The 13,118-nt window shown below is 56.5% G+C and overlaps 1 protein-coding gene across 1 annotated transcript in view; it reads right to left on the bottom strand.

The window, feature by feature from the left end:
* Positions 1 to 13,118, bottom strand: part of LOC148442752 (tripartite motif-containing protein 3-like) — a 93,786-nt gene that overhangs the window by 73,157 nt on the left and 7,511 nt on the right. Inside the window, exons 3-4 of the mRNA XM_088463531.1 lie at positions 6,095 to 6,329; positions 5,866 to 6,017 (exon numbers count right to left, since the gene is read on the bottom strand). Coding sequence (XP_088319657.1) covers positions 5,866 to 6,017; positions 6,095 to 6,329 — 387 coding nt within the window. The remainder of the gene's footprint in view (positions 1 to 5,865; positions 6,018 to 6,094; positions 6,330 to 13,118) is intronic.

Genomic DNA, 13,118 nt, shown 5'->3' with positions numbered 1-13,118 from the left:
GGCCGCAGCCAGTCGACGCATACGCAGCAGAAGCGGTTCTAGGTGCCGAGATAAGAGCCTGAGTGTACCTAAAAAGCGGTTCCAAACACAGATGGTAGAGTTTGGTGGTGGCAGCATCGTTCCGCCCATGGTGCAGTGGGTGGAGTCAGTGACAGGCGGTCACTAACAGTAAGCGGGAATCCCTGATACCCCAAGGTCAAGTGAGGATCGCAACCCTGAACCTGTGATCGGGAGTCCGGGCTGGAACCCATCCGGTCACACCCCTGGTATGGGCAACAGCTAATTCCAGGGATGGCGGGATGCGCACATTGCAAACCTGAGTGTCCCATTTAGATAGTTAGTTGGGCAGGTAGTATTACCCCTCCTAGGCTTTGTTCTCCTGCCTGACATAGCAGTCAAAGGGCAATGACAGAATAGACAAAAAGTGAGGCTGTAAGACAGTCCCCAGAGCCCAGAACCCCAGAGGAAACTCACCACTCTGAGGAGCCTGGTACCTCACTGCAGGCAGGGCACAACAAGGCCCAGACTGTGAGAGCTTGCCAGGGAGGAGGGGCATGCATAGGGAGGAAACACCTCCTAGGGTCCTAATATGGCAGCAATCCCAACAGAGGATGCCTATGCAGGTGCTCCTAGGTTCCTTGTTCTCTGTACCCCTAATGGATACAGATCCCTGGTTCCCACCATGCCATACCAAATGACTTCTCCAAGAACTTGGGAAAGGTTTTACCTACCGTCTGATCTCCGCTGTGCGGCGGTACAGTGACTACCGGTGGGCAGTAACAGTGATCGACCAACCTGAAGATGTCCACTGCAGGGAGAGAGGCCTGGCCTGGAGGTACTGCAGTGGCACCTCAGCCTCCAGCACTGTGCGCTGCTTATATTCAGCTGCAGAGCTCTGTAGTGACAGAATGAATAGAAGGCATGATTCCCGCCAGCACACGTTGCTGCACTACCGGGGGCCCAGCTGGCACAGGGTATAGAGGGGGGTGGGGGGGGGTGGGAGAGTGTGCAGTATCCAGCAGAAGGATGACTGAGAAATGGGAACAATATTGTGCCGATGATGCTTTGTATCCACTACAACACAAAGACCAGCACCCAAGCTCTGGTCTGATTGGTTATTTCTCCGATATTTAGGTTATGGCCGTTAAAGGATCCAAAAACCTTTACAGATGGGCAGCTCTCATGGCAATCCCCGGTATAGCTGTATCCTCAGTGCCGAGCTGCTCACCCACATAGGAGTTATATATTCACATCTACCTCCTGCTCTGCAATTACTGTCTCCATAAACAAAGATCACACGGCAATCGCAGCGCCACTTCCAGCCACAGCATCACTCCAGCCACAGAGCCATGCCACTTCCAGCCACAGCATCACTCCAGCCACAGAGCCATGCCACTTCCAGCCACAGCACCACTCCCAGCCACAGCGCCACACCACTTCCAGCCAAAGAGCCATGCCACTTCCAGGCACAGCATCACTCCGGCCACAGCGACACACCACTTCCAGCCAGAGCCATGCCACAGCACCACTTTCAGCCACAGAGCCATGCCACTTCCAGCCACAGCGCCACACCACGTCCAGCCACAGAGCCATGCCACTTCCAGCCACAGCATCATTCCAGCCACAAAGCCATGCCACTTCCAGGTACAGCATCACTCCAGCCACAGCATCACTCCAGCCACAGTGTCATGCCACTTCCAGCCACAGCACCACACCACTTCCAGCCACAGAGCCATACCACTTCCAGGTATAGCATAATTCCAGCCACAGAGCCATGCCACTTCCAGGTATAGCATCATTCCAGGCACAGAGCCATGCCATCTTCCAGGTACAGTATCACTCCAGCCACAGAGCCATGCCACTTCCAGCCACAGCATCATTCCAGCCACAGAGCCATGCCACTTCCAGGTGTAACATCATTCCAGCCACAGAGCCATGCCACAGCGCCACACCACGTCCAGCCACAGAGCCATGCCACTTCCAGGTACAGCATCACTCCAGCCACAGTGTCATGCCACTTCCAGCCACAGAGCCATGCCATCTTCCAGGTACAGTATCACTCCAGCCACAGAGCCATGCCACTTCCAGCCAAGGCATCATTCCAGCCACAGAGCCATGCCACTTCCAGGTACAGTATCACTCCAGCCACAGAGCCATGCCACTTCCAGCCACAGCATCATTCCCAGCCACAGCGCCACACCACTTCCAGCCACAGAACCATGCCACTTCCAGCCACAGCACCACTTCCAGCCACAGAGCCATGCCACTTCCAGGCACAGCATCACTCCAGCCACAGCGCCACACCACGTCCAGCCAGAGCCATGCCACAGCACCACTTTCAGCCACAGAGCCATGCCACTTCCAGCCACAGCGCAACACCACGTCCAGCCACAACAAAGCCATGCCACTTCCAGGTACAGTATCACTCCAGCCACAGAGCCATGCCACTTCCAGCCACAGCATCATTCCAGCCACAAAGCCATGCCACTTCCAGGTACAGCATCACTCCAGCCACAGCATCACTCCAGCCACAGTGTCATGCCACTTCCAGCCACAGCGCCACACCACTTCCAGCCATAGAGCCATACCACTTCCAGGTATAGCATAATTCCAGCCACAGAGCCATGCCACTTCCAGGTATAGCATCATTCCAGGCACAGAGCCATGCCATCTTCCAGGTACAGTATCACTCCAGCCACAGAGCCATGCCACTTCCAGCCACAGCATCATTCCAGCCACAGAGCCATGCCACTTCCAGGTGTAACATCATTCCAGCCACAGAGCCATGCCAATTTCAGGTACAGCATTACTCCAGCCACAGCGCCACACCACTTCCAGCCACAGAGCCATGCCACTTCCAGGTACAGTATCACTCCAGCCACAGCACCACACAACTTCCAGCCACAGAGCCATGCCACTTCCAGGTACAGCATCACTCCAGCCACACTGTCATGCCACTTCCAGCCACAGAGCCATCCCATCTTCCAGGTACAGTATCACTCCAGCCACAGAGCCATGCCACTTCCAGCCACAGCATCATTCCAGCAACAGAGCCATGCCACTTCCAGGTATAGCATCATTCCAGCCACAGAGCCATGCCAATTTCAGGTACAGTATCACTCCAGCCACAGCGCCACACCACTTCCAGCCAGAGGGTCACTCCAGCCTCAGTGTCATCCCACTTCCAGCCACAGAGCCATGCCACTTCCAGGCACAGCATCACTCCATCACAGCGCCACACCACTTCCAGCCACAGTGTCATGCCACTTCCAGCCACAACACCACTCCAGTGCCACTTGCAGCCATAGTATCATGCCACTTCCAGACACAGCGCCACTCCCAGCCACAGTATGAGTCCAACCACAGCACCACGCCACAGCATCACTCCAGCCACAGCGCCACTCCCAGCCACATTATTACTCCAACCACAGCACTACGCCACAGCGTCATGTCACTTCCAGCCACAACACCACTCCAAGCCACAGCATTACTCAAAACACAGCACCACGCCACAGAGTCATGCCACTTCCAGCCACAGCGTCATGCTACTTCCAGCCACAACACCACTTCGGCGCCACTTCCAGCCACAGCATTACTCCAGCCACAGTGCCACTTCCAGCGCACCACTGCCAGCCACAGCGTTACTTCCAGGCACAGCATTACTCCAGCCACAGCGCCACTTCCAGCCACAGCGTCATGTCCCTTCCAGCCACAGCGCCCCTTCCAGCCACAGTGTTACACCACTTCCAGCCACAACTCCACTCCAGCGCCACAGCATTACTCCAGCCACCGCATCATGCCACTCCAAGCCACCGCGTCATGCCACTCCCAGCCACAGCGCCACTTCCAGCCACAGCATCACTCCCAGCCACAGCGCATCGCACTGATAAACTATACCTGCCACTTCCAGGTACAGCATCATTCCAGCCACAGAGCCATGCCACTTCCAGCCACAGAGCCATGCCACTTCCAAGTACAGTATCACTCCAGCCACAGCGTTGCACCACTGCCAGCCACAGCACTACTTCCAGGCACAGCATCACTCCAACCACAGCGCCACTTCCAGCCACAGCGCCATGTCCTTTGCAGCCACAGCATCATGCCACTTCCGGCCACAGCGCCACTCCAGCCACAGCGCCACTTCCAGCCACACCACCGCTCCCAGGCACAGCGCCATGCCACTTCCAGTAAAAGCATCACTCCAGGCACAGCACCACTCCGAGCCACAGCGCCACTCCCAGCCACAGCGCCACTCCCAGCCACAGCGCCATGCCACTTCCAGGCACAGCATCACTAAGCCACAGTGCCATGCCACTTCCAGCCACAACACCACTCCCTGTCACTGCTGATTTACTCCAACCACAGCACCACGCCACTTCCAGCCACAGTGCCACTTCCAGCCACAGTGCCACTTCCAGCCCTGGCTCCACTTCCAGCCACAGCGTTATGCCACTTCCAGCCACAACACCACTCCAGCACCACAGCATTACTCCAGCCACAGTGGCACTTCCAGCAACAGCGCCACTTCCAGCCACAGCATTACTCCAGCCACAGTGCCACTCCCAGCCACCACGTCATGCCACTCCTAGCCACCACGTCATGCCACTCCCAGCCACCACATCATGCCACTCCCAGCCACCGCATCATGCCACTCCCAGCCACCGCATCATGCCACTTCCAGGTACAGCATCATTCTAGCCACAGAGCCATGCCACTTCCAGCCACAGCGCCATGCCACTTCCTAGTACAGTATCACTCCAGCCACAGCGCCACACCACTTCCAGCCAGAGGGTCACTCCAGCCACAGCGCCATGCCACTTCCAGCCACAGCGTCAATGCACTTCCAGACACAACACCACTCCCTGTCACTGTTGATTTACTCCAACCACAGCACCACGCCACTTCCAGCCAGTGCCACTTCCAGCCACAGCGTTATGCCACTTCCAGCCACAGCGCCACTTCTAGCCACAGCATTACTCCAGCCACAGCGCCACTTCCAGCCACAGTACCACTTCCAGCCACAGTGCCACTCCCAGCCACAGTATGACTCCAACCACAGCACCACGCCACAGAGCCATGCCACTTCAAGCCACAGCATCACTCCAGCCACAGCGCCACTCCCAGCCACTGCATTACTCCAAACACAGCACCACACCACAGAGTCATGCCACTTCCAGCCACAGTGCTACTTCCAGCCCTGGCTCCACTTCCAGCCACAGCATCATGCCACATCCAGCCACAACACCACTCCATGACTGCTTCCAGCCACAGCATTACTCCAGCCACAGTGCCACTTCCAACGCGCCACTGCCAGCCACAGCGTTACTTCCAGGCACAGCATTACTCCAGCCACAGCGTCGCACCACTGCCAGCCACAGCACTACTTCCAGGCACAGCATCACTCCAGCCACAGCGCCACTTCCGGCCACAGCGCCACTCCAGCCACAGCATCATGCCACATCACCACTCCCAGGCACAGCGCCATGCCACTTCCAGTGAAAGCATCACTCCAGGCACAGCACCACTCCGAGCCACAGTGCCACTCCCAACCACAGCGCCATGCCACTTCCAGCCACAGCGTCAATGCACTTCCAGCCACAACACCACTCCCTGTCACTGCTGATTTACTCCATCCCCAGCATCACGCCACTTCCAGCCACAGCGTTATGCCACTTCCAGCCACAGCATTACTCCAGCCACAGCGCCACTTCAAGCCACAGCGCCACTTCCAGCCACAGATTTACTCCAGCCACAGTGCCACTCCCAGCCACCGCGTCATGCCACTTCTAGCAACCGCGTCATGCAACTCCCAGCCACCGCGTCATGCCACTCCCAGCCACCGCGCATCGCACTGATAAACTATACCTGCCCTTGATGCTGTCCAGCTGGATGCGCAGTGACGCTTTGTGCTGCTCTAGAACGTCTTTCAGGGGCACAGTACAATGTTCCCGGTGCTCTCCCTCTGTGCACTCTACACACATGGCTGTCTCACAGGGGCCACAATAGTACTCCATAGTCTATGGGAGAGAGGTAAGTACACGGTTATGGGGAGGACACTGGTCTGCATTACACCAGGACTAAGATTGGCACTGACCTTTCCCTGGTGATTTGGGCAGGACAGGGGTGTTGCCGGGGTGTGGCCCTCTCCCGGGAGGACGCTTTGCTCTTGTCGCCCACTCTCAGGGCTCCTCTGCAGAACTTCCATTAGGTTTGTGATGAAGAAGTTATTCTGCAGAGCCGAGACCCCTCGTTCGGGTAGGATAGAGGTCTGACGGCACACAGGGCAGGAGAGCGTCAGGCTCTGAGGGGGTATATAGCTCTGCAGACACCTGTACACCGAGGCATAGAAAGAAAATATGAGATATGGTAAGAACTTACCCTTGTTATCTCTATTTCTACGAAGTCCATAGGGTATCCACAGGATACCTTGGGGTATAGGTGTGACGTCAGTCGCTGGGCACCACAGAGTTAAGCTTTTCAGCCTCCCAGGATGCACTAGGGTCCCCCTCCTATACCCCGCCCCCGAGCCAAGGCACCTCAGTTAGTTATCAAGCCATAGGCCGGAGGAGGAGAAGGAAGAGAGAGAAAAAAGATCTGGACACATACAAGAATCACATTCTCACCAGAGGGAGACGGAAAACCGGTCACCAGAGCAAAGCCCATCTGCAGCAAAGGTGCGACAGGGCGGGAGTCCTGTGGAACCCTATGGACTTCGTAGAAATAGAGATAACAAGGGTAAGTTCTTACCATATCTCATATTTTCTACTTCAGGGTCCATAGGGTATCCACAGGATACCTTGGGGATGTCCCAAAGCAGTATCCTTTAAGGGTGGGGACGCTCCTGTGCAGAAAGGAGAATCCGCCGCCCGAAGGAAGCATCCTGAGAGGCGAAGGTGTCAAACCTGTAATACCTCACGAAGGTATGGACAGAGGACCACGTAGCAGCCTTGCAGATCTGAACTGCCGAGGCACCACGTCGAGCTGCCCACGAAGGACCCACAGACCTAGTGGAATGAGCCTTCAGAGAAGGAGGGACCGGTAGGCCTTCATGAAGATAAGCTTCAGAAATAGCCATAAGGATCCAGGCTGCCAAAGTTTGCTTTGAAGCAGGCCAACCCTTTTTACGGAAGCCATAGAGGACAAACAAAGCGTCCGACTTCCTAAACGAAGAAGTGCGGTCAACATAAGTCCTTAAGGCCCGCACAACATCCAAAGAGGCCTCACCCACGGAAAGACCCGGTGAGTTAAAGGCCGGAACAACGATTTCCTCGTTAACATGAAACTGGGAAACAACTTTGGGAAGAAACTCGGGCCGAGTGCGGAGCACTGCCCTGTTCCCATGAAAAACCAAGAAAGGGGGTCTACAAGAAAGAGCCCCTAACTCAGAAACACGTCTGGCCGAAGCAAAGGCCAGAAGGAAAACAGTCTTAGCTGTTAGCCATTTAAGATCCACTGAGCCCAGTGGTTCAAACGGCGGTCCTTGGAGAGCCCTCAGGACCACAGCCAAATCCCAAGGCGCCACAGGTGGAACAAAGGGCGGCTGAATGCGGAGAACACCTTGCATAAAGGTGCGCACATCCGGGATTGTAGCAATCCTACGGTGAAACCAGACAGATAGGGCCGAAACCTGTACCTTCAAAGAAGCAAGGCGAAGCCCATGATCTAGTCCCGCTTGCAAGAAGGCGAGAATCCGAGACAGACGAAACTCCCGCGGTGCATAACCTCTCGGTCAACACCACTGGAAGAACGTATGCCACACGCGATGGTATATCCTCGCGGAAGACGGTTTCCGAGCTCGTAACATGGTACGCACCACAGAGCTGGAAAACCCCCGGGACCTCAGCATGGCCGTCTCAACAGCCACGCCGTCAAAGACAGCCGAGTCAGGTCCGGGTGAAGACAAGGACCCTGAGACAGAAGGTCCGGTCGTAGCGGCAACCGCAGAGGACTGTCCACGGACAGACCCTGAAGGTCTGAGAACCAGTGCCGTCTGGGCCACGCGGGAGCTATCAACAGGAGCGTCCCTCCTTCCTGTTTGAATTTCCGGATTACCCGTGGAAGAAGGGAGACCGGAGGGAACAGGTATGCGAACCGGAACGTCCACCGGATGGACAGAGCATCCACCAGAGACGCCCCTTCGTCTCTTGTGCGAGACCCGTACACCGGCAACTTGTTGTTGTGCCGGGACGCCATGAGGTCGATCTCTGGAAGACCCCACCTGTCCACCAGCAGTTGAAAAACGTCCGGGTGCAGGGACCATTCCCCCGGATGAACGTCCTGGCGACTTAGAAAGTCCGCCTCCCAATTTAGCACTCCCGGGATGAAGACCGCTGATATGGCCGGAAGATTGCGCTCCGCCCAAACCAGGATCCGAGAGACCTCTACGAGAGCCGCCCGACTGCGAGTTCCTCCTTGCCTGTTTATGTAGGCCACGGTGGTAGCGTTGTCCGACTGGACCTGCACCGGGTGACCCTGGAGAAACCGATGTGCCTGCTGGAGAGCATTGAAGACCGCACGGAGTTCCAAGATATTTATTGGAAGCTCCGCTTCTGTCGGCGTCCACCTGCCCTGGAACAAGTGTGGACCCGAAACTGCTCCCCAGCCCCGAAGACTGGCGTCCGTTGTCAACAGGACCCAATTTGGAACCCAGAACGGACGTCCCTTGTTGAGGTGGGTCGTCTGTAACCACCACGCAAGGGACAGGCGAACCTCCGGGGTGATCACAATCGTCTGGGACTTCAGAGACTGAGGCAGCCCGTTCCACTTGGACAGGATCAGGTGCTGCAGAGGTCTGGAGTGAAACTGGGCGTATTCCACCATGTCGAACACCGACACCATGGAGCCCAGTAACCTCATCGCCGAGTGTAGGGACACCCGGCGGCTGTGCAGACAACTGCGCACCCTTGACTGTAAAGCAGAGATCTTGTCCTCCGTCACGAAGATCCTTTGATGTCCCGAGTCCAATAAGGCTCCAAGATGCAGAATCCTCTGAGACGGGATTAGAGTGGACTTCTGCCAGTTGATTAGCCAGCCGTGCCGTTGCAGCAGTGCAATGGTCAGGTCCAAGTGGCGTAACAGGAGCTCTCAGGATCCTGCCACCAATAACAGGTCGTCCAAGTACGGCAACATGCGGACTCCCTGCAGCCGCAGAGAAGCCGCCATGACCGCCATCACCTTGGTGAAAACACGTGGTGCTGTCGCCAGGCCAAAAGGTAACGCCCGAAACTGGAAGTGGTCGCTGCGGATTGCAAACCTGAGGAACTGTTGATGGCGCAAAAGAATAGGGACATGCAGGTAAGCGTCCTGTATGTCCAATGACACCATGTAGTCCCCAGGTTCCAGCGCCAGAATGATGGACCGTAGGGTCTCCATCCGAAACTTCGGGACCCGCAAAGACTTGTTGAGTGCTTTGAGGTTGAAAATCGGACGATACGACCCATTGGGTTTCTGTACCAAAAATAGATTTGAATAGAAACCCTGGCCCCTCTGGGAGAATGGAACAGGCACTATAACTCCAGCCTGGAGCATAGTGTGCAATACCTTCCGCAGCTCCGTAGCCTTGTTCCGGTCTGATGGTAGACCCGTGGTGAAGAATCGAGCCGGGGGTCTGTGCCGGAAGGAGAGGGCGTATCCGTGGGAAACCACCTCCAGAACCCAAGTGTCTGTCGTAGTGGCCGACCAACACTGGGCGAACTGCAGCAGGCGGCCTCCCACCCTGGGATCCCCCAAAGGGAGGCCCGGACCGTCAGGCCGCAGGCTTGTCTTCTGGCTTGGGGGCCGGACGTCTGGTACTCCATGCCTGCTTCCGGGGCTTGGCCGATTTCTTAGGACCAGCCTGTCGAGGAAACGACCGTGGTTTGGGCCTGCCCTGGGCCCTAGATGACCGAAAGGACGATGGTCCAGAACCAGAAGGAGCAGCGGCCGACGGGAGACAAGCCGATTTGGCTGCCGCCAGCGTGGCCACAATCTTATCCAGATCCGGACCGAAGAGAACTTCTCCGGTAAACGGCAACGCCTCCAGACCCTTTTTGGAATCTGCGTCTGCCTTCCAGGATCGCAGCCACAAGGTGCGGCGAGCAGCCACCGCTGCTGAAGAAATTCTAGACACCAGAGTACTAATGTCTAGGGCCGCCTCGTTGATATAAGTGGCCGAATCACGGAGATTACCAATCAACTCCGTCTGTTCGGCCGGACAGTTGGAATCAAAAGAAGCCTCTAATGAATCCGCCCAGCGCTCTGGCAACCCAGCAAATGGCCATAGCCGGTCGTGCTGCCCCCCCAGCAAGGGAATAAGCGGACTTCAGGCAGATCTCCACCTTGCGGTCCGTAGCATCCTTAAGGGAGGACATGGATGGCATCGGCAATGTGGCACTACGGACAAGACGGGTCACGTGAGAATCCACCTGTGGAGGGGATTCCCACTTTGCAAAATAATTAACGGATAAGCCACCGCCAGGCGTCTCTGCGGCTGGTATCTTTTGCCAGGCTGTTTCCACGCCTCCTCTAAATGGTCCACCAACTGACCCGAAAGAGGAAAGACTGTGGCATCGCCCTTCACATCTTTGAAAAAGGCATACTTCGATTTAGCCACTGGGGGAACTTCGTCCTCAATCACCAAGGCTGTGCGGACCGCCCGAATAAGTCCACTAAGGCTGTAAGCGCCTGAGCGAAACAAGCCCAGGGCTGCTCCTGTACCGGTGCTGTAACCGTAAGAGGCCGCGCCATGGACAAACACTGCCGGCAAAGGCCCTCCTCGCTACCCTCCCCCTCCGCTAACGGTACTTTACACGTAGTACACTGTAGTCGGAGGGGAAAATCACTTTCGGACATGATGGCACCACGTATGTGACCTCTCTCACCAATTATAACTTAAATAGGCGAGAGACCACCCTGCAGCACCGCACCGCAAGGGCTTAGCAGAAAGAACAGGGACAGTAATAAAGCTGACAGTTTAGAGAAAAGTTACAGGCAGCAGCGCTAGCACAGTCACATACAATGCAGAGAAATAACAATTCCTGCACTAACAGCGCTGATCACTCAACTACACAGACACAGGGCCTGGTAGGACACAGCGCTGCATACACAGACCTGAGCCACAGCATAGGAGAGGTATGCGGGGGGTCCCAGACCTCGATGCTTCCGTCCAGCGCTTCCAGCAGCGTTCACCATGCGTTCTGGAGAAGATGGCTGCCGAGGAGCAGAGAGGAGGCTGGCCTGGGGGAGGACCGCTGCCACAGGACCAGTCAGCACAGTGCAGAGAGGGCTGTGTGCAGCGGGGGAGGCGCCGGCTGTGAGACAGGGAAGGCGCGCTCCACTGGCATGCATTTAACCCCTGGGACGCCGCAGCGCTAACGCTCTGCTGCGGTCCGCTGTCCCAGGGGGTAGTGGAAAGCGCAGGTTGGTCGCCTGGCTCCACGCTGCAGCCAGTCCCCAGGGAGCCCCCTGCCTGGGGACTTAGGACCATGTGACCAGCGTGGACCCACCGCGGGACCCCGCTGCTTACCTTTGTCCCCCTTGGATCCGGCCATGGTCCGGAACATCTGGGGTCACCGCTAGCTGTGACCCCAGATGCTCACCAGCATCCCCGGATCGGTACCGGCGTTCTGGTACCGGCGGGGGTGTAGGGAAGACAGCATGGACGTCAGGACTGACTGTCCATGCTGTACATCCAGATGTGCAGCCACAGCTGCACTGAAGAAAGCTTCAGGGGCTCTTCTAGCCCCCACTCCGACAGGTGCACCCGACTCCGGCCGGGCACCAAACTAAACTGAGATGCCTTGGCTCGGGGCCGGAGTATAGGAGGGGGACCCTAGTGCATCCTGGGAGGCTGAAAAGCTTAAAACTCTATGGTGCCCAGCAACTGACGTCACACCTATACCCCAAGGTATCCTGTGGATACCCTATGGACCCTGAAGTAGAAAACAGGTCAGTGATTGGGGAATCTGTCTAATATCTCACCCCGTCCGGTATTATGCAGCCGCTGCGAATGACGGGGGAACGTAAACTCATCTCCTTCAATGTCAGAACAGGATATGTACAAAAGTTACTGGATGATGTCACATTCCCCCCCCCCCCTTCCCCATCTCATTACACATCGACAAGCCCCACGTTCTTGTAGGGACAGAAAACCCCGTCACTGCGATGGAGCCGTGGTGACCCGTCTTATTAGTAACATTAATTTATGCACTGCCGACATTTTCACTTGTGCTATTAGGAACACAGGGCCTCATACAGAGATGTACGCTAACCCGATGGGTGTGGGTCTGCCCAGGCAAAGGACCCGCTCTGCGCATGTGCAGACCCCCCTTAGTCACAGCATGTTTGGGGGAAAGGGAGGGAGAGGATGGGAGCGGCAGAGACGACCCGGAACCTCTATGATGGTGTGCCGAGCCCACTGTCTGCGTTGGTGGACGCAGACTTCTTGGATCCGGCTGTCCATGTGCGTCGGCCAGGTTGGGTGAGTCCCAGCTTATGCAGTCGAGCTGGATGGTGATCGGAGGCATCGTCTACGTACGCTGCACTGGGATGGCAGCCGGTGCATAATAGGAGGGTGGGAATATCTACCCGTTATAGGGTAACAGCGTTCCGCAGATTGTAACCTCAGCTAGACATGGAGACTTTCCCCCCTCCCAAGTCTTCATGTGCTTCATGAAATAATAGTGTAGATTTGAAAAAGAAAAACATTCATCCCTACAACCTACTGTATACTGTATACTGTATGCGGTCTACAAAGGTTCCTCTAGTGCGTTACACTGCAACATAACATACTGACATACAGTACAAGGGAATTAATAATACTGCACCAACATAAATCCCTATTCTGGTAACAAACACACCTCCCACCAGCCCCCTCTGCTCTGCGCCCACTCTGTGTAACACCCTCCCACCAGGCCCCTCCCCTCTGCGCCCACTCTGTATAACACCCTCCCACCAGCCCCCTCCCCTCTGCGCCCACTCTGTATAACACCCTCCCACCAGCCCCCTCCCCTCAGCGCCCACTCTGTGTAACACCCTCCCACCAGCCCCCTCCCCTCTGCGCCCACTCTGTATAACACCCTCCCACCAGCCCCCTCCGCTCTGCGCCCACTCTGTGTAACACACCTCCCACCAGCCCACTC

This window comes from Taudactylus pleione, unplaced genomic scaffold (genome assembly GCF_031769625.1).
Source record: "Taudactylus pleione unplaced genomic scaffold, aTauple2 ptg001394l, whole genome shotgun sequence".
NCBI classification, from domain to species: domain Eukaryota; kingdom Metazoa; phylum Chordata; class Amphibia; order Anura; family Myobatrachidae; genus Taudactylus; species Taudactylus pleione.
This window is presented reverse-complemented; position numbering and strand designations above follow the sequence as displayed.